Source organism: Manacus vitellinus, unplaced genomic scaffold (assembly GCF_001715985.3).
Source record: "Manacus vitellinus isolate BGI_N305 unplaced genomic scaffold, ASM171598v3 scaffold_20_pilon, whole genome shotgun sequence".
Taxonomy (NCBI): Eukaryota; Metazoa; Chordata; class Aves; order Passeriformes; family Pipridae; genus Manacus; species Manacus vitellinus.
In genome coordinates, this window is record NW_021939471.1 from 8,905,587 (window position 1) to 8,927,990 (window position 22,404).

The 22,404-nt window shown below is 38.8% G+C and overlaps 1 protein-coding gene across 3 annotated transcripts in view; it reads left to right on the forward strand.

Annotated features, from left to right (window-relative positions):
• BMPR2 (bone morphogenetic protein receptor type 2) overlaps positions 1–17,919 on the forward strand; it is a 103,036-nt gene extending 85,117 nt beyond the window's left edge. The window contains exons 7-14 of one of the 3 annotated variants that reach the window (XM_018071608.2): positions 2,034–2,148; positions 3,775–3,935; positions 5,658–5,805; positions 6,745–6,881; positions 10,533–10,705; positions 11,737–13,010; positions 14,395–14,475; positions 14,722–14,833. In XM_018071608.2, coding sequence (XP_017927097.1) covers positions 2,034–2,148; positions 3,775–3,935; positions 5,658–5,805; positions 6,745–6,881; positions 10,533–10,705; positions 11,737–13,010; positions 14,395–14,444 — 2,058 coding nt within the window. In that variant the 3' untranslated portion in view covers positions 14,445–14,475; positions 14,722–14,833. Of the gene's footprint in view, positions 1–2,033; positions 2,149–3,774; positions 3,936–5,657; positions 5,806–6,744; positions 6,882–10,532; positions 10,706–11,736; positions 13,011–14,394; positions 14,476–14,721 lie in introns of all 3 variants that reach the window. The other 2 variants (XM_008931099.3, XM_029959529.1) reach the window with 2 other exon arrangements.
• Positions 17,920–22,404: the final 4,485 nt, after the last annotated feature.

Here is a 22,404-nt window from a genome sequence, read left to right on the forward strand (position 1 = left end):
AGAACATTTTCACACAGAAAATTGTTCTTGATGGTGCCTTGGTGAAGGCAAGACAGATAGGTTTGACCCAGATTGCATCATTATCCAAACATACCTTCAGACCAAAGGAAGCAGGCAAGCAAGTAAGGAAACATAGGTGTATTTATCAATCAACAGACTGTTCTGGTGGTGCTCTGACGTGTGGTAGGTGAATAAGAAAGCTGAGAGGGATGACATAGTAGGAGATAGGTAATAGCCACAGAATTATTGCCCCGGTAGTCAGACACTGATGTCCTTTTAGAACAACGGAAAAATTGTTGTAAAACACAAATAGAATCTTTTGAGTGTTAAAAGCATCAATATTATCAATAGTTAGAACAAATGTCCCCATTTTAACATGTAACTCATGACTCTGACAATTACAAATATATCTCTCTATAAATCTTGACTAAAATTTTCCTGATTGTCATTTATATTGAACTGAACTAAAAGCGTAAAATCACAGCCCTCAGCTAGCTTAAAAATTAAATGGTGGCTAACAGGCTCTGCAGAAGAAAGATCTTGAAGCTGGTTTGAGATCTTTATGTAGTGAGTATTTCTCAGTCACACCATGACAACAATCCTGCGGCCTCTCTTAGAATGGGCTGGAACCTCAACCTGCTGAGCCAAGAGAGTCTGTTACTGCACCCAAGTTGCTGACAGTTGGAGGCTAATCAGAGTGCTTGTATTTCTTAAAAAGCTTTAAACAGTAAGAAAAAATGAGAAGTTCTTTTAACTCATTTCTAGGTGGATTCATAGGGTTTTTATGTGTTACAGAATCTATTTGAATTTCATATATTAAAAAAAAAACAACCATACTTGTGTAAACCGGCAGGAGAGACATTTGGTCTGTGTTGTCACCGGGGAGGTCATCAATTTAAAGCTTCCTTGTTCTGCACAGACTAAGTCTGAAAAGGTGTAAGACTCTTGTGATTCTATTAAGGAGTGTCAACAATTTGGTTTTACTTTAGCACTGGATAAAAAAAAATGTCTAATATTTTGGTCACTTTAAATCCTGGTGTCTGTGTGTCTCCATCTGAACTGTGCATGCACTACCTACCTGAATGTCGACTCCAAACAGATTGATATGCCACATACCAAATTTTTATGAACCAAATGTTAAAGAACTAATTTTGCAATAACATGTATTTAGTTGCAGCTGTGATGTGACACTGATGCATCTTTGAGATTACAGATTTAAATAGGCAAAATCAGGGTAGTTTGTAGTTATAAAAATATCCTAATAAATATGCAGAGATAACTGGATGACTTGTTCTTCATGAATAAGGATTTAGTTTATTTAAACTGAGTATATTGTCACTGGGGACTGTGCATAAGAACTGCTCAAAGTTGTTGTAGTTTGCAGGGTCTGGCTCTTGTTTTGGATTGTGGTCTCAGTTTCTAGAATATCTCAGTATTCTAATTCACACCCTTCCTTCTGGTTTTCTTGGAGATTTCACAACAAACTACTAGAAAATCCCCCATTTTACACATGTAACTTCTCTTTCAAGAAGAGGGGAACATGACATTCTTTTTTTCATGTTTCTTCAGTGCATGTGAAGTCACTCCTATTCTGAGTTACCTTAGGGGTTTTTTTGTTTCGATACATAAATAGATTATAGCTGGGCCAGTGAGATATGTTGAGTATTCTGTAAGGGCCCACATATGTATGTGGGGTCTAAAGCCCACATAACCCAGGCTGTTATGTCTTCACTTACCTTTCTTCTGTTCTGCAACAAGATTTTTATAATTAATTATTTCTAAGGCAATCCCTGTTATTTTGTGATAAAATTTCTATTCCACTTTAGATAAACCAAATGGCAGCACTAGAAATTAGTGCAACTTTGGTCCAGTCACGGGTTTTAGGATATGTGAGTAAACACAGAAGCAGTTGCAGGTTTATACCATTCAGAAGCAATGGATAAAACTGACTTTCCTAAAGATTTTAAGTTATTCAACTGGACAATGATCTTAATCCATGTTTATTGTTTTGTTTTTGGTTGGTTTTTTTTTAGGGTTCTCTGTGCAAATATCTGAGTCTCCACACGAGTGACTGGGTGAGCTCTTGTCGCTTGGCACACTCCATAACTAGGGGCCTGGCATACCTGCACACGGAGCTGCCTCGAGGAGGTAAGGCCAGGAAGGGATTCCAAGATCTTCAAGATATTCTTATTTCTGTTGGGTAGTAGATTCCTGCCTTTCTTTTTTTCTCTGTGACAGTACAGAGAGTAGGAAATGATGAATGCCAGTAGGGACTGCTCAGAACTTCTGGTATGTTCTTTCCTTCTGAACAACCCCACGTCGTGGGCTCTGTCTGTGATGCTCCTATGAAAACAGGAGTGAGAGAGCTAGGAGAGCCCCAGAGAGAGGCAGGAGGAGGAGGCAGAGCTGTGCAGTGCTGCTGTATCATGGCAACAGATTACTGAAGACCTGAAGCACTGGCTGGCTGTCTAGCAGAGGGCAAACAGATGGGGTGTTGCATTTGTTTTTGCAGTTCAGACACAGATCGCCAAAGCAATTTTTAGTTTGTATGTGAACTGTATACACAAGGAGAAATAATTATATCTTCTAACCCCACTGAAGTTTTATTTGTCATGTCTTGATTACTGTCTAAGGGTTTGGCCCTAGCCTTTGCTGTGTACAAACGATATGCTGGACTTCTGGTGTTTTATTAGAGTACTGGATGTGACAGTGTATTGATTTGTATCTTTGTATCTGCTTGCATGCTTCAGCCAACATTTCAGCAGCTGAAGTGTCATGATTATAAAGCAGAGATTCTGAGATCTGTGATCTATCAGGCTGCAGAATATGGCCTGGCAATGAAGCTTTTTGGCAGTAAATAAAAGGATAGTTTCATTGAATCTACATTAAGGTGCTGTTGGTTTGATTAAAATTCCAAACTATATATCTCAAATGTTAAGCATCAGCTCTAGCAAAGAATGACAACTGAAGATGCTGCTAGAAGTGCAAGCCTGAAAATACCTAAATCAGTATTCCTATGTGACATTGAAACTGCAGCTATCATCTTAAATTCATCATTTCAAAATGTGCAGACACGTGTGTCCATTAGCAGCCAAAAAATGTGTAAGCCTTCCATCAGAAAGAAGAGACAGCCATAGTCTGTGAATGCTAGGGAGGAATTCATGGAGTAGAATGAATTCCACAGTAAAATGAGTTCTGTAGTGCTAGCTGCTGTACTAACAAAATAAACTGCATATAAACTAGGAACAACTGAGATTATTCTTTTGAAAAGATCAGATCCCATGCAAGGTGAACATGTTCAGACTCTGTTCAGAAATAATTTTGTCTACATGTCTTCTGAATAGGTGCCAGTGCCAATTCCCATCATAATGTAAATAGCTGGTGCCCTGTTTGACACAGGAGTGTGGATATGAGAGAGAGTATTTGAAATGGCTTTTAGGGCTGTGGCAGCAGGTCTGTGCTTAAGTACACAATGTCTCCACTGCCAAAATAATGCTGAAATATCCCTTGGAAAGAAAATCATTGGCTAACAGTAGAACTGTATCTAACAGTAGCCTAATACATTATGTAGGTATGGTGACACTCTGAATGCCAGTTGGTTTTCTAGGGATCGCATGCTCCAGAGCTCATTGTAAAGAAGCCAAAATGTTAGCTTTCTAAAAGATAGGTTGATTCTCAGTTTATAATAGGTGAGCAGACATAATCTGGTTCTCTCATTTTGCCAAGCAGTAGAATTGCTCAAATAGTAATGAGCACTTTCATTTGTCCAAATAGACCATTACAAACCTGCGATATCCCATCGTGACTTGAACAGCCGCAATGTCCTGGTAAAGAATGATGGAACGTGTGTAATTAGTGATTTTGGACTCTCAATGAAGTTAACTGGAAACAGATTAGTACGACCAGGTGAGGAAGATAATGCAGCCATTAGTGAGGTAAGTATAAATGAAGATAAACCGGTGCATAAAAGAGCAAATTGGTATGGAAGTAACACTGAGAAAGAGTTATTTCTGTTGCTACAAGGTGAATGTTCAGGTGGTACAGTTTCTGTAAGAGGGAGTTGCTGCAGTGTAGGTGAGAAGTAACTGAAACCTCCATAGGAAGAAACTGGTTTTATTCTCAAAACACTCAGACAAACGTAGCATTTTGAAAGGCAGCCCTGGAGACTGAAGTTTCTGTGTGAGATACAAGAAGACATAAGGTAGGTTTGGTTGCCATGTTCTTCGCAGTACAGGTCCCTTCAGTCTTGTACTGCAAGGGTTAACTGAAGACCAAACATCCTTTGGTGGTTTTGGTGTTAATTTTTGCAAAATGGTGACATACCACATTCTACATCCTGCAACGATTTCTCTGGGTGTCATCTGCAATTTTCTGGACTTTAAATGGATACATCTGTGTTAGAGTGAGCACATGTAGAAAGACATGGACCAATTGAAAAGAACAGGGTCAGAAAAACCAGGGGATGCTTGAAAGAGTTCCTTATGGGGAAAAAATAAAAGAATGAAGGTTGTTTAGGGAAGACAGAGATGGGTCTTCAAGTATGTAAACAGCTGCTACAAAGGGAAAGGAATAAACTGTTTGCATTCAGGACAAGAGATAATGGGATTATATTGCAGGAGGGAAAATTCAGGTTAGTTACCAAGAAACCTTTTTAATCTGTGGAAGGCAGCCAGGGTCTGGAATGGACTGCTAAGGAAGGCTGTATAGAATTTGCATCATTTTATGAATTTAAGGAACAGATTGGGAAAACATCTGTTAGGAGTGGGTTATAATGGATTCTAGGCAGAAAGAAGAAACTGATTTCTTAAGCTTTCCTTTTTATGATGCTGTGACTCAGAGAGTGGGGGAGTTTTTTGTTGTTGTTTTCTTTTGGTATAATATAAATATACTTGACATCCAATACAGGCTATGGAAATACAGTGAGGCTATTTTAAACATGATGAAAGTCCCCAATGGTTCAGTAAATTTGTCTGTGCTTTTACAGAAAACCTTTACATTTCATTCAAAGAGTATGTTTTGCAGTGCTAATCACCTTCCCTTAGAAAGCAGATGCTAAATTGATAGTACTTAGTTCACACGTGCTCTTTTTAGATCTCCCCTTACTGAACAAAGAAACAGGGAAAGTGCTGTTAAAATGGAGCTGTAGGGAGCAGTCCTGTGACAAAACAGTCTTGTATAGTACTGATGAGTGAGTGCTCTAATCTATCTAACATATGTCCTAGTGAAAATTAATAGAATCTCTCAAGGCTGTTAATAGCCTTTGACTGTGGAAGATGTAGGGTAGAGCCTTGGTTGACAGTTCAGGAAAAAAAGAACAAGTTTCCTCTTCAGTAGCACCCTCTTCCATTATGATACATACCTTGATGTTTAACAGAGTAATTCCAGGGGGGAAAAAACATTTCTGAAAACATTAAATTAAGGACAAAGTTATTTTGTTCTGGTACATACAAAAAAGTGACAAAGTAGGGCAAGGGTTTTGTTATGACTAGGCTGCTGGTAAGAGTCTAGAAGCTGAGGACATTGATTAGAGAAGAACTGCATTTTCCATAACTATAGAAAACACCAAACAAAATAGGGTATTAAAAAATAAATCTCCACAATAAATTGAATTTGGAAATGACTTCCTGATGTGAAGCTTTGATTTTATGTTTTCACAGGTCGGTACGATCCGCTACATGGCCCCAGAAGTGCTTGAAGGAGCAGTGAACTTGAGGGACTGTGAATCTGCTTTGAAACAAGTGGACATGTACGCGCTAGGCCTTATCTACTGGGAGATCTTCATGAGATGTACAGACCTCTTCCCAGGTAACTAAAAGAACTGGGAAAAGCCTAATAGGTAGAAAGCAGTGCCAGCAACCAAAGCTACTCCTTAGCCAGAGCTTTTGAAAGTGGAAGAGGGGAATTAGTTTTCTCGGTTGCTTCTGCCATTAAGTCGGTGCCATCTAGTGTTCGCAGTGGTGGTTGTCAGCGCGGTGTGTTTGAGGGTGAGGCACGGTTCCTGCTGGGAGACTTGGAATTACCTGTCTAAGCAGTTTGCAGGCCTCATGGTAAGGGCAATTTGAGCATTATTGTTACTGTCCAGAGCTTAAATACATTTGGAGTTAATCTGGTGGGAAAGGCAGTACTTCCGGTTGTTAGAACCGATAAAAGTGTTTTTCAGACTTTTCCCATGAAAGAATGTATGGAAAAACAGTGTGGTTTAATGTAGCCTTTAGTCAGTTGTACTTTTATTTATGATAGTGACATTGAAAATGCAGGGAAATCTTCCAAACCTGTAACACAAAACAAAAGGAAGTAGACTTTTAAAATTTAACACGAGGTTGTGCCACACCCACCATCTTCCTTCCAAGCAAGACCATATAGAATAAATCTAAAATGCAGCATTCTTTCTGTAGTCAAACAGATGCATTTTATGTGCAGAGGCTTGTGATCTTGCTGGGCTTCCTCACAAATAAGTACATGAATATAATCAGTCAGTGGTGTTTCATGGAAAGTAGGTGTCATCCTCAGGCTCCAAGACATTCTGAATGTGCCACTCAGCCAACAACGTTTGAGGATGTTATCCTTGGAAAGGTTGCTGAACAGCACGTAATTCATCTGCAGTTAATTCAGATTTTTTTGTGGAGAAAGTGGGGAACATCTCGATAGACAGCAATTCTGATGATACCTTTCATCACCTGAAAGCCTTTGCTTTGCCTTTTAATCTGATTGATTTTTCCCCCCCTTTCTTTCTTTTGCTAACAGGGGAATCTGTGCCAGAGTACCAGATGGCTTTCCAGACTGAAGTCGGAAACCATCCCACTTTTGAAGATATGCAAGTCTTGGTGTCTAGAGAGAAGCAAAGACCAAAATTCCCAGAAGCATGGAAGGAGAACAGCCTGGTGAGATAGAATATTTGCAAAGAAACAGTGATTTAATCAGCTTTAGGGTGTACTCATTTCTTAAAAGCAATTTTTTATTTCTTTTTTAATGTTTGCTGGTGTTTAAGGATTGGGAGCTGTTTCTGTCTGGACTTCTTAAATATGGAATTCAGTTTTTAAAAAGCCATTGACATGAAAACTAGATTTCTTTTCGGGAAAAATACTATTATTATTATTACTATTATTGGATGCTGCAGTGTGATACCCAGCAGATAACTTCTTATATTAATTGTTAGACACTATCTGTAATACTGTGTGTGAAGTGCCCACGTGTTCTCTGGATGCTGGATGAGAAACATGAAGGCATTTTTTGCCTTTTGACATCTTATAAACTAATAAAACCATAAAATAGTTGGCAATATACTGTTCCAAAACTAAAATCTGTAAACATTGTAATAAACTTTTTCTGAACTTGTATAGTCCTCAGAATTTGCAGAGGCTATAGCTCCCAGCAATCATTTCATTAGAACTACATTAAAAATTTTATATGGCTTCATTTGATCTGCAATTTTTGTTTTCAAGACCATAAAGTAGTAATGTTGTTTGTTGTTTTGAATTAGTGTAGCTATGGCTTAGAGCCTTGCTTGCTGCTGCAGGCCAGCAAGTTACAGCAAGTCAGCTGAACTCTGGTGAGTCTGTGTGCTTGCTTTCGTCTGCAGCAAAGGTGAGGTAATGCTAATGCCCTTAGCTTAGAGGGGGCTGTTTGTCTTTATTACAAGGGGAGTGAAATGGACTTAGGGGGTTTCACCTGATCCGTGGTAACTTGTTTAAGCTAATTCAGCTTGATTGAGAGTATGGAAATTACATATTTGACTCTTTCTTAAAGAGATACTTCCATTTATTCCCTTAGTGAAATCATGCCCTGCAATCTTCAGAGGCTTTGCTAGTTGATAAGTGTGTAGCTGCTGTGCAGACAGTGAGGAGCCTGAGGGCTCACCTGTGCTGGTACTTGTAAATATGTACAGAACCGTTTTCAGAGAGGAGCATAGCCTCCAGTGGTGCACTGCAGTAAAACATGTTGGAATGCGTCGGGAGCTTCCGAGAGGGGTTCTTTAATAACTCAGTTTTGGCCAGCCAGTCTCAGGGGCAGGGGAGCAAAGAGAAAAAAATGGAATCCACGCCCAAAGGATATAGGAAATCAAACAACAACTGTTTTAACTATAGCCACGTTGGCAAATGCAATGTTGGAAGAACCAAGCTTGACAGCTGTTTCTGAAGACAGTTAAAATTAAAACAGTTCAAGGTTTCTGTTTTGCAGACTACCATTTTAAATGTTAGTTACGTTCTAACAAGCTGTTAGACTCCAGCATTATTAGATGATCCCCATATTTAAACTGCCTGACACACTTTGTGTTGCTACTATTTTTTTTTTTTGCAAAAAATCAAAATTATGATGATTATAACTCCAGCTCTAAGGATTGATCTACATCATTGCTTTAAGAGAAAAGAAGAATAAATAATTTGTAGTTCTCTCGTGTATCAAACAATTTCTTCCACCCTGTGCCAGTCTAGAATAATATCTGAATGAGCACTCTCGAGGAGGTAATGTAGAAAACTAAGCTCCGGATAACCTCACCCTGGACCCAGGTCCTAACCTCCTGTATCTAATGCATGGGGGAAAAGACTTTTTTCTGTTGTTTAAAGCAGTGCTGACATGTTGGGTTATAACACTTTCATGCAAATTCATATATTAAAGAAATGTGTTTGTCCTTTTCATTTGAGAAATAAAAATAAAAAGCAATGTTTTATTTTTTAGGTCACATAATTAAGGCACTCAAAAGATGTGGAATGCTGTATTTGTGGTTATATATGCAGTCTCAGCCTACTTCTTGCACTATATGTGTTATGTTACGGACCTTGATTAGCAGTATTGTTTTTCACAGTGTAAATCAACAATCTGAGCAGATGGTTTGTGTAAAATAATTCAAGGGCTATAAACTGTGTTGAGACATTACAGCATTCTTGTCTCACTTGCCAAAGTGGGATCTGAGCTTGACTTCAAAGGTCAGCACTGAAGGATATTAAGAGAATAATAGAATAATGCAGATTTCTGGTCCCTTCTATTTTTTTTGATGAATGCTAGAACTTCTAAATAGTGCATTTTGGTATAGTGGTCTTTGAACCTGAAATTAATAGAAAACACATTGTGGTAAATGTGAAGCTCTAGAAGTTCAGTTTTGTTAGCTATCTCTACAGTCATTATTATGTTCTTTTCATGATCCTTACAACATCAAAAGAAAAGGGTCTACCAGAGGAGATACAATTTGAAATTAAGCACTGGTTGAATTTACTACTGGTAGTAGGGGAGAGTCTTGCAAGGAGACAAGGCAGGAGATTAGAGTGTCCACTGACTTAAATATTTAGTCTAAACTGTGACAAAATCAAGTCCTAAAAGCTGAATTGAAGGCATTTTATTGTGGGAGAGAAAACAGATCCAGGTCCTTGTGCCTGCAGGTGCTTTTAGACTCATGTCCCTCAGCTAAGGGGAGGGTGGTTGCTTAGCTCCTCTGTGGTCTGCTGTGGGAAGGGAGATAAAAGGTTTGCTTGTGGGGGAGCTCATCCCCAGCAGTGCAGCCATGGCTGCATTGCTAAGCAGCAGTGACTTGCCAGATGCAGGCGGTGCCAGGAGCCCGCTCGGTGGGTGAGGAGCTCTTGGCTCACATGCAGAGCCAGTCCAGGCTTTCACTGCCAGAAGGGCACAAGGCAGTTCTGGCACAGAGGCAGCCAGCAGGACCCACTGAATGCCATAGTGCCCAGCTGGGATTATGCACAGTCCTTGGCACTGGAGAGGTTAAAGCTTGGCTGTAGACATGAGATGTTCTGGCAAACCAGGTCCTCTTCATGGGCCATAGATTGGCAGCAGGGGCCCATAAATGTCTGCCTGGCTTTTGTACTCCAGATGCAGTGGAAGCAGAATTGTTCAGTGCTCATAATTTCAGTTGTTTCCTCTCCAGTTCTCTGAGCATATGGCAGCACGTTTTGGAGGTCTTGAGCTCTAATCCTGACTGTACAGTTCATCCCGCAGTGTGATGCCAGGAATGTGTGTGTGTTTCTGTTTCTCCATCTGTAAAACAAGTGCAGCAATAATCTCCTCCCATGGCGCAGACAAATTCACTGATACTTATGAGGCATTTGGATGCTACAGTGGTGAGCAGAGGAAGAAAAGCACAATGAAATGGGCACGGCTGTGTTGTTTGCATACAGTGCAGAGGAGCGAGACAGTGACCATTAGCAGAACTGTGAGGGAAACAATGACAGCACTTCCAGAATATCAGAAATCCTTAGTACACAGCTCTCATAAGGCAAGGAGAATAAGCTGAGCATGCATACCTCAGAGGGCTGGCTGGAGGTTGTATGGACACTGGTGAATGGAGCTTTTCCTAAATAATTGTCTTCCAGTTGATGTGTGTGTGAGGTATGGATAATACTAGTCATGCATATTGCAGTTATTAGGTTAAACTAGCTTTGAATGAAATCGTGTGTCTTCTGTTTCTCTTTCCTACCAGCTTGCGACTGTTTTCATGCATGCAGAGTGCTGCCATAAAACAGTAAATTAGAAGCACAATATAAAGGGGAAATAATTTAAGATAAAGGATTTTTGTCTTCTGGCAGGCTGTGAGGTCACTTAAAGAAACGATTGAAGACTGCTGGGATCAAGATGCTGAGGCTCGACTAACAGCACAGTGTGCTGAGGAAAGAATGGCAGAACTCATGATGATCTGGGAGAGGAATAAATCAGTTAGTCCAACAGTCAACCCTATGTCAACTGCCATGCAAAATGAGCGGTAAGAAGAGAATACACTTTGGTTTAGTCAGCAGCAAATGCCCAATGCAGTGCTCAGCTTGCTCCAGGAGGGAAGCTGCAGCTTGCTGCTGGCTTAACATCTCTGGACTTGGGACGTGGGGGTGTGTTACGTGAGCTAGTCTACATGTGGGTATTGTGTGACATGGTCCTGATTGCTTGTGTTCTTAAGATCTCTGTATGTGTCCCTGGAATTCAGGCACTTTTTATCCCAACGACTGTACTTCTCACTGCGGGGCCTTTTAAACCGAGCTTAGGCAAACTGTCTCAGCAGGCTTGCAACGATATGGAGTGATGAAGGGAATTGTCTTTAAGGACACTTGCTAAATGATGCATAAAACTTCTGTTTAAAGTGTTGTACTAAAAACTGAATTCGCAGTCAGTTTGAGTTCAGGAAATTACAGAGTCTCAAACCTGCAGTTTTTCAATTAAAGAACCACAGGGCCATTGTTTAAGGCATCGTTATTCTGACCCCAGGGAGAAAAGTGCTGTACGTTCTCTGCTTATATATGATCCACAGGGAGCAAGAATTTGCAGAACTGACATTAGTGCTTAATAGTACATGCTAGAAATCTGGATTTGAGAGAAGAGTAATGTTGCTGTATATTGCAGTGTTTATTGTCACGGAAAAAAATTATGTTCAAATCATAGAGTATCTAAATGGTTAAAATAGTAGAGTTTTCATGGCGTAGGACCTTTTGACTTCTTCCCAGCATTGCTTTCTTGGTCTTGTCTGTTGAGTTCTTGTTGACTCCTCTAGTGTCACTTCTCTACATCTAGAGTGGTACCTTAGCAGTCAACTAGACAAACGACATATTGGACAAATAGAAGAAAATAACCATTCTCTTAGTAAATAACATCCATGATGAAATTTTGCCCTAGTAAAACCAATTTTCTGCTACCCAGGATTTTTCAAGGAAGTTACTGAAATATCATCTCTCTTAAATGAGAGGCTTTATAACGTGAGGTGATTTTTACATATATGATCTTAACATCCCTTATTTTTTCTTAAAGGAATCTGTCACATCATCGACGTGTATCAAAGATAAGGCCATACCCAGATTACTCTTCCTCTTCCTACATTGAAGATTCAATCCACCACACTGACAGCATAGTGAAGAACATTTCTTCTGAACATTCAATGTCCACTACGCCGTTGACTTCAGGCGAAAAGAATAGAAATTCCATTAACTACGAGCGGCAACAGGCACAAGCTCGCATTCCTAGTCCTGAGACAAGTGTCACCAGTCTGTCCACCAATACTACCACCACCAATACAACTGGCCTCACTCCTAGCACTGGCATGACCACCATATCCGAAATGCCTTACTCGGATGAAACAAACTTACATACTACAAATGTCATGCAGCCAGGTGGGCCCACCCCTGTTTGCCTGCAGCTAACAGAGGAGGACTTGGAGACAAATAAATTGGATCCAAAAGAAGTGGATAAGAACCTGAAAGAAAGCTCTGATGAGAATCTGATGGAACATTCACTTAAGCAGTTTAGTGGGCCAGATCCACTCAGCAGCACTAGTTCCAGCTTACTTTATCCACTGATAAAGCTTGCAGTAGAGGTGACAGGACAACAGGACTTCACACAAGCTGCCAATGGTCAAGCATGTTTGATTCCAGATGTCCCATCTGCTCAGGTCTATCCTCTACCCAAGCAACAGAACCTTCCGAAGAGGCCTACTAGCCTCCCCCTAAACACCAAAAATTCAACAAAGGAGCCACGCTTAAAATTTGGTGGCAAGCACAAATCAAACTTGAAGCAAGTGGAAACAGGCGTTGCCAAGATGAACACTATCAATGCTGCAGAGCCTCACGTCGTGACAGTCACCATGAATGGAGTGGCTGGGAGAGGCCACGGCATAAACTCTCATGCTGGCACCACCCAGTATGCCAATGGCACGGTGCCGTCTGGCCAGACAACCAGCTCAGTAGCACAGAGGGCCCAGGAAATGCTTCAGAACCAGTTCAGTGGAGAGGATAGTCGGCTGAATATTAATTCAAGCCCTGATGAGCACGAACCCTTGTTGAGGCGGGAGCAGCAGGTTGGCCACGATGAAGGTGTTCTGGACCGCCTCGTAGACAGGAGGGAGCGACCACTGGATAACGGCCGAACAAATGCCAATAACAACAACAGTAATCCGTGTCCAGACACAGCAACGGCCAGTGTCCAGAATGTAGTGAGAAATCCTGGGCAGACCCAGACTAGAAGAGCACAGAGGCCTAATTCGCTGGATCTGTCAGCTACAAATAGTTTGGATAGCAGTAGTATGCAGTGTAAGTGCCTACAGGACTTGAACAGTTTCTCTGACACTTTTTTGCTTAGTAACTATATATATCTGCTTGAATAGAAATTCCTTCCATCTCTCCTGTCCCTCCTCAAAGCATACTTACTAAATCCTATATAAATTTAATCTCTGGGGTCAGCACAATTTCAGTCGTTTTGATAAAGTCCTGTCTCCATCATTTCCAGCACATTAGATCACTATCTTCCTTCCACATATAAAGAATGAATGTGTCCCTTTCTAATCCATCTGCTCTTGACTCTAGGTTAACTTTTGTAATTCCTTGCAAGGCCCCTACCTTGGCAGCTGCAAATCGTATTGAAAAAGCTTCCTATTCCTTTCTGCAGGGGCACATTATACTTTTTTTTCCCTTATTTTTCCCCATTCTCCTAGAAGTAGTCATCTCTAAGATGCATTGATTAAAATAATGTATTATAATAACTACTTATATACTTCATTACTTTCAAAGCAATTGATTTTACTGTATTAGCCCAGATGAGCCCTTGATGAAGGGTCGGGTGTTGTCTTTTTTGTTATTTGAGCTCCAAAAATTATAGCAATTCTTCATCAGTTTACCATGTACATATTGAAAATTAATCAAAGTAGTTAGAGAAGGAATGAATTTTAATAGACCGTTTCAGAATAACTACCTTAAGATTTTTATGGCCAAATATCTAAGAGGTTACAATGGGACTCTCCTTTTTATGATAAGAATGTAATCATATAGTTACAGTTAAGTTAGGTCCCTCCTTTGTGTTTGACTTTGAGCTTGTATGAGCTGTTGGAAAGGCCTCCTGCTGTACATTTTAAAGAGAATATATATTTCCAGAAGGCATATCAGTCTTTGAAAGGTACTTGCAAATCTCTTGACTATGTTTAGACAGATGCTGTGATACTGGCGAAATAAACTGAGGTGCCAGCACCTTTGGAAATAAAAGATTTAAAACCAAACCAGAACATATCACATATCTTTCAAGAAATGTAGTTGAATATTCAGCAGTGGAATGTTTAAGCCTTCCTTTTAAGTAGGAAACCTTATTTTTGCCTTAACACGTTGACATGATTTGAAATCTTATTGAGGTAAAGAAAAAAGATTATTGCAGTAAATTTCTTTAATTGATGGTTAAGTTAAAAGAAAGGGTCGTATAAAGGTTTTTTTTAACAATCAGATTTTTACTGATGAAGTTTTATCACGATTAAAGTTGGGTTTGCAAATCTTGACTTAGGATCTTAGCAGAGAATGGACCATTTTGTATTCAGGTGAAATGTTTTGCCAGGTGAAGTAGGATTAGGGGATCTAAAGTTTAATTACACTATTAGAATTCTAGCCTTTGCTGTCCTTTGGTAGCAACATTCTTTTGTACCTCCCATTACAGGTAATATAAGATACTATGATTGCAAAAGCCCCTCAAATGTCAAATGCTGATTCTCCTGTTTGATGCCAATGTGCGTTCCAGGTAACACAAATTACTTCACTGAAGTAATTTCTGACAGAGAACAGAACCTGACCCCTGTTTTAATGGCAGCTGTTGCAGTTGATATACCTGTCATGCCTCTGCCACACAGTTGCTTCTATGTGATAAGATTTTGTCCTGTTTCACATAAGTGACAACCTTGGACTCCAATCTAATCTCACCTTCCTCATAAAACTGTTTTCTACTCTGGTTTTTTTTGTTTTTGTTTTTTTTTATCTTTTCCTTCAGTAGGTGACTCCTCACAGGATGGCAGATCGGGCTCAGGAGAAAAGATCAAGAAACGCGTGAAAACTCCCTACTCCCTGAAGCGGTGGCGTCCTTCGACGTGGGTCATCTCCACCGAGCCTCTGCACTGCGAGGTCAACAACAACGGCAGCGACCAGGCAGCCCCCCCCAAATCCAGCACTGCCGTTTACCTTGCAGAGGGAGGCACTGCCACCACAATGGTATCTAAGGACGCAGGAGTGAACTGCCTGTGAGATACTTTAAAAGCCGACAAATGACCTTTTTTTTGCATTATTTGAAACAAACATGCAGAAGACATTCTAAAAAAACTGCTTTCTCCTCCTGTCAGCACCCCCTACCAAGGACTCGCTTTAAATAGATTTCAGCTATGCAGAAAATTTTTAGCTTATGCTTCCATATTTTTTTATTTTGTTTTATTTTTTGAACGTTTTTGCACTTTTATTTAGTATCGCTAAAGTTAAGTCTGTCTGTTTTGACCACGGAATATATATATGTGTATCAAAAATGTGGTCTCAAAATATTTTTTTAAAAAAAAAGTAACAAAAAAAAGTATTGCTGATAATCAGTTTGGACCAGTTTCTTAAGGTCACTAAGATCATAAGCAGACTATAAGACAGGTTTGACTGCAGTGGTGTCTTGTAACCATGTTTTGATTTCTGTGCACAAGCTAGTCTGTATATTTCTATGTTACAAAGTGTATTCTCTTTTGAACCCCTTATTTTTCTTGTGTCATGTTGAAATGTGCAATAGTCTATAGTTCATGGTTTGCTTTATTGAAAAGTGTGTTTCTAAAACTGCCACATGTTCCCATTTTTGTATCTGTTAATTTTTCCCTGACAGTTGAGCAGTCAGCCGGTCATGACAGTGAACTTTGCACATTGTAGCCAGCTTGAAGCAGCTGCCTATATCACATTGTGCTGAGAGGTCACAATGCATGAATTTTCCCCAACTTGAAAGGGCTTTTAAAAAGGAACAAAAAAAAAAAATCTGAGCTCTGTACCTTTTCTTTGATCCTTCCAAATCAAAATGTGTTTCCTTTATATAGTAGTAGATGTCAGCCTGTGAAGTTCTGAATAACAAAATGGTGAACAAATGTAAGGAAACAATGTCAGCCATTTTTTCCATTTTATTTTGTGTGCAGTTTTACCCCCTGTATTTATGTAAACCCTTATTTAGATCACTAATGATGTACATTGGAAAATACATTTTATTCAGAAATATTAATAACTGTCGTACTTAAAAGCTCGAGTGAAGATAGGTTGTGAACGTACTTTGTTTACACAGAGAAAAAAATCATGAATCTTACTTGGCACAAAGCAGTTGTGTGATGAGTCAGAAATCTTGCCTGATTAACCTACCTACAGTCTGAGGTAAAATCAACCTAACTGCCTATGCAGGTAGGTGCATCCTAATTGACTCTTGTTGCCAAGTTGAGTTGAAACTCGTCCTCCCTTCAGAGTTTTTAGAGAGCCCCTCATTCATCGTGTTAAAATTTATTGCATGCTTTTAAAATTCATGGGTGTTTGCAGGGGAGGGTTGGGGATTTTTTTTCCCTCTGCGTAGTCCCTTCTTTCAGTTTGTATGCACATTGATTTTAGCTGTCAGTGAATGTATTATCTATTGAGATAAATTGCTTTTTTCACCATCTCAAGTAAACCTTACCTCTTTTTTGGAATGATTGGTTTTACTGTCTACTGAAAGAAAATTAATTTCCTTATTAGTCTGGACCTCCTTCCACCTGAGAAATATTCTTTCTGATTGAAAACACTTCAGTAAAAACTATTTAGATGAAAAAGACATGAGTCTTTGGTACCAAGTAAAGTTTTATCACTTTATCTGAAAACTGGTGATGTTCAAAGAAAGAAAATCAATTCAGTCAGCCTGCCAGATTCCTGTGGCAGGATGCTGGCAGCAAACAATTGCCTCCCTTACCCTGTCTCCTTTCAGATGACTGAAACAGATGCTCTCTGCTTTTAAGCTCATTTGTTTCCTTGCTGTTTTATTACTTTTTCCCCCTGAGGTAAACTTTGCCAACCTTGTTCTTCTATATCTGATGATACAAGTAGCCTAATACATGCCTTGCTGCATCTGATTCTTGCTGTTCCCCAAAATCCCTTGTTTGTGCTTGATTGCTATGATTTTCTCTTGTAACGCTTCTTAACATTTCTTAGATTCTCCTAGATATCTCCAAGAGATAGCTCTATAAATCCAGACTTTGATTAAGTGTAGTTGTAGAAATACAAGCCAAGAGGCACGTTTCAGGCTCCTGATGTTCTTTAAGCTCCAGTTCAAATAGTACCTCTCATCTCTGAGGCGTAATTATGTTATCCCCCTGTATAAATACACAGCTATATCTCCCCTCTTCAAAAATACAGCCTTCCTCTGGTTTGACTTCTAATTCACTCTCCAGCTTCCCATCTGCTGCAGTCTCACATCCCAGATGTTGAAAACCTGCCAGTTGCTCAGCTGGGTTTCAAGACCTGAATCAGAATTTCTAGCATTCTCTTCATAATACTCACTGTGGTTTTCTTCTCTTCTGGCCTCCTTTGAGTCTCCATTTGAAGTGTTCTGTGTTTAGTGGTGAGCGCTGTACCGTGTATTGAAGATTCTTCACTCCTTTCCCAGCGACTTTTGCTTTGCTTTGCATGTATCATCCATCAGCATTTCAGAATATGGGCTGAAAAGAGTATTTAGGACTCTCTTGTCTAACTCAAAACACTCTGGGGAGAGAAAAGTTACTTCTCTGACTGCTGCTTCTTTTTGCTAAGACAGATTTGCACCCGTCTTCTCTAGCCTTTCTTTGCAGGCCAAGCCTTTGTAAGAAATCCAACTTTTTTGTGATCAATGCAATCAAAATCATTTTAATACCAGATGAAAGTGTTCTGCAGTTTTCCTTGAACATTCTTAAAGCAAACAATGCTTTTTTTTCCCCCTTTTATCTATTCCTACTATTTGTATGCCTCTGGGATGAATTATTAGCAAGTATCGGCTTTGCAATCTACCACGGATAAATATAATTTGCAATGTGATAGAAAAATGTACTTTATCACAGAATACCCTATCGATTAAATAGAGGAAAAACTATTTATTTTTAAATGTCAGTCAAAACAAACTCTTAAGCAGGTACCAAAATATTGTAATTCTGCACAGCTAGATGAGACCAGATTAGCAGTTTGGTTTTAATGCCCTTTTTTTTTTTTTGCTCACAGCACATAATCCAATCTCCATAGAGTACTTTCTCTGTAAATTAAATGATAATGGATTGTGTCTCATACTACAGGGAATCATCCTTAAGCAAATAAAATACATGTAAGAGAGAGAATTCTACAGACCAAACACAGGGACGGTTGATAAATGTACTATAAACAAGGGAGACAAATGTGATTTATTTCCTTGTAGTTTTTGATTTTGTTTTTATTTGTTTGTGTTTTAAGACAAAAAAAGGATAATGATAAAAGTTGATAATTTTCTATTAGTTTCTCATGCATATTGCAGACAAGATAAATATAGCAAACAAAAATAGAATGATAGTGTAAATACCTATGAATTGTGTCAAATAGGCAACAGTAGAATATTTGTTATGGTAATTTAAAACACATAATTTAAGTAAAATGATAGAGCAAACATTTGTGATGTTTGTATATATAAGACAAAATCCAAAATCTTACTGGTTACAGAAAACGAAGCCAGAAGAGTTGCTTAGGTTAATGCATTGCCTCTTGTTCTGTTTCCTATAGTAAAGATAGTCACCAACATAACATGGTTTTTAGAGTGTGAACTCTAATCATTTGACCAGACATGCCTCATAGACAGATCTATTTCCTACTAAATTGATATTTACCAGTCATGTTATTTGCAACACTTTCCCTAAATTTGCTTATAATACTTAATAGCTTCATGTGCTAAACAGTTGGTATTAACAAGGCCTTTCATGAAGCTCCAAGATGCACTTAAACTGCACAGCTAAAACAAAGGGATTCCTAACTTAAAACCATCTGATAGTGTCATAATTAGAATATTCTCAGAAACAAACAACATTTCCATTTGTGTTTTGCTTTTTTAGTGCTGCCCATTTGTGTCCTGTTTTCCTATAGAAAACTACCCAATTTTCAAAGGCAACACATTTTGATTTTTTCAGTGCACTGGGCACAAAACAATGCAAGATAGATGCTGGCAAGTTTCAGGAAACAAGCAACAAAAAAACCTCACCTCGTAAATATGTTTAGAAAGTACGTATCCTCCCACCTGTAAACTTTCTCTAGAAGAAATCTGTAATCCTATCTGCCTCAGGAGAATAAGGAAGTTCTTTAGTTGTATGGAATAGATTATTGGCCCAAATTCAGTAACAATGAATTCTTACTTTAAAAAAATATATATGTATACATTATATATGCTGTAGGTTCAGTGCATTTTTCTGTAATGATATTCCTTTTTTAAACATTAAAAAACCTCTACTTAACATTACTACATCTATGTGCAGATTATCATTTTCTTTCATGAAAAATATTCAGAAGTTCATAGTCATTCTGCTATTAAAATGTTACTATGGATGTTTCCAGCCTAATTAGAGAGAATTTTAAAGTTCACATATTTAATCAGTGCAGGAGACATTAATTATGCTGTAATTTTTACTTGTATAAAAATGATGGCAGTTTGCATTGCTGAAACAGGCTGGTTTCAATAGTAATTGCCAAGCACAGTAGCATATACATGACCTGATGCCTAACTGGAAAATTTGTAGCAGCTCATCAAAGTAAATTGAAATTGGATTGATTCGTCTATGAAAGTCTGATTATAGGCTGGGCAGTTTGGTATTTTGCATGAATTTGGATTATTTGAACTTTTCTGTCTGGTCTGCCAGTACCCATTTTAACAGGTAAATATGTTAACCTCCTTTTTAAAATGTGCTCATTATTTTTTGTTAACTTTAAGCCTTTCACCAATGAAAACTATACATATTGCAGTGAAGCCAGATATATATATTTTTATGTAAACTCCTTATGTATTTAGATGCATATATGTATGTTGTGCATGAGTTACAGCATCAGATGGTAGCACTGGTAGCAAATATATTTTTTTTTTCATATACCATTTTAAAATTGTCTTTAGTGCATCACAGTAAAGTTGGGATCAGACTGTGACATACAGTCCAGTAGTTCAAGATCTCCCATGACAGACTTGTCACTAATTGTTTAGGTGGAATGGATTTATGAGAGGGAGAGAAACCTGGGAATGCACATGACAAGTTTTATGTGAAGCTGAGTAATTTAAGGTACCTCTCTTAAAGATCAAAAAATAACCCAGAACACTTAACACATAATTTTTACAAGGCTTTTTTATGTAGTAGCTATAGTTATGTGTGTGGTTGCTATTTAAACATAGTGTTTTAGTCCATTAAATCCAATTACATTTTAAGCTTCTATATTGTCATATAAAGCTGTAGCTGTAGAAATACATCCCTTTTTGATCTCACCCACCTCCCAAGTGGGTTCAGTTTTGATGTGAAATAGTGACAAATCAGATTTCTCATTTTGAGGTTTCTTCTGCACTGAGTAAAATTGGTAGGAGAACTTTCATTTCTGCAGATAACAGATGTAGGTGCTCCTGCAAATCCAGATGAGTATCATTATTGGCACAGTTGTATCCGAGGGAATCGGCACCTGACTGGCTCACGGTTGAGCCAGGTGCCCTTGGAATCAAAGAGGAGTCTGCTGTTGATATGGGCAAAGGAGGGGTGTGTCCTGCTGGCTGTGGTGTTAAACACTCCTTGGGAGGATTAGCCCTGGGAAAGCTGATGTGGAATGTGGAGCCCTGGCTCCGGATGCCTTGCTGGGTGTTTGCTGGTGGGGTGTCCAGGCTGTGGGGCGGGGTCGGCACAGTGCAGCTGTGGTTATGGTCCAGGAGTGGAACTGCATCGGGGCAGTGGGAATGGAAGGTTTCAAGATAAGTTCTCATTTACGCCAATTCCTTTAATGTGTATCTGGGCTCCACACAGGTCTCTTTTAGTGGTGCATTGCTAACACAAATTACTTTTTATGGCCATCTCTATTTATTTCACTGTGGTTTAATATACACATGTGCATAATAATCAGGAACTAGTTGGAGTTATGTTAATTAATAATGTAATTATCAGATATTTTTAAAAGCCTATCGATCAGCAACTGTTTAAATTTGCAAGTCATTCAGTTGGTTACCTTCAATGCACACACCATGCTCAACAGTGCAGTAACTGCCACATGAAGGAAGGATTTATTCCCAGTCTTCGCAGACTTCTGCAGATGTATCACAGGAGCGTGCACCCACCCAGGGCACAGCATCTCGCCTGGTAACTATTTTAAAGCAGAAATAATTAGCCTTTATAACTTCCTAGTTGCAAGGTCTCCCTAAAGTCAATTTTTATAGCCCACTCGCTTGTTTTTTAAGACAGCAAAAATGTGTGAGGTTTATTTCTAGAGCACTTGATTCTGTTTTTTTTTTTTTGTGCTTCAGAACTGTATCATGAAGTATCACACTTCAGTCTTGTTTATTCAGAAAGAAAAGAAAATAGTTCGTGATTCTGTAGTTTGTAAGAAGTCACAAGAACAAACAGGCAAGTCCAAGTTATAGCTGACTCATTTGTCACTTTTGAATTTCCTGATTGGTGACTCTACTCTCTCTTTCACGCTGTTGAAATGTATTTAAAACGGTTTGTATGTAGTGTTTCTTGTCTGCTTTTTGTCTCTAGAGGAAAGCGTGCTCTATTCACATCTATATAAGCTGGAATCATATTTTACCATTGCTGTTGATTATTTTCCCCCCTAAATGCAGTATAAGAGGAAAATGAACATGGCAAGGACCGATTTCTAGGGTTTGGTCTTCTGTAGAAGCTGAAATATGGAGATGTGAAACTGCCATTTTCCTTATGAAAGACTGTAAAGAGAGCATTACTTTCTGAGCGAGCTTTTCTGGGGGAAGAGGGGGAGAAATCCTTGACTATGGAGTCTCATCAGAACCCTTTTGTTAACGGGTATTTTTGGTTTTCCTCTCAAACACTGAGGAAATATCATGTATGAATTTATAAATAATTGCTTTCAGTTATTTCTTTTGTATAAGCTGCCCAATACCCTTGCTATGCTGTATAAGTTGTGTTTCATGGAACAGTGTGAGTATGAAATAAAAAGCTAATTTTTGTTTTTTAATCATCTGTGGATGCCACTATGAAAGCTGACATTGTTAAAGCCACTACAGAGTTTTCTATGAATACTTGTAAGAATTGTTTTGTTATATATAAACCTAAATAAAGAGATTGTATTGATACAGAGACATTGGATAAGAACATTTAAAAGGCTATTCTTTAGGCCTCAAAGAAAAGGCTTGCTGTAAAATGGTGCATTATTCCATTTATTAAAGATCATATTAATGACAAAAAGCACTGTCTTTTGTGCGTTTTTCACTTTATTATTGGCCACGAGTAATAAGATACACTCCCAGGAATGAGAGGGTTGCAGTAATGCAGTGCCTCTGCTCACTTCTCTGCCCTTTCTCACTGATCAGTGAGCTCAGGTGTTTGTATTGGAACTGGATACATTTTTATAGGTGTTTCAAAGCAGCAGGCCTTGCATGACCTCCTGTCACACTTCATCTGCCTGCTAAGTGTTTAAATGCAAAAAAAAAAAAAAAAAAAAA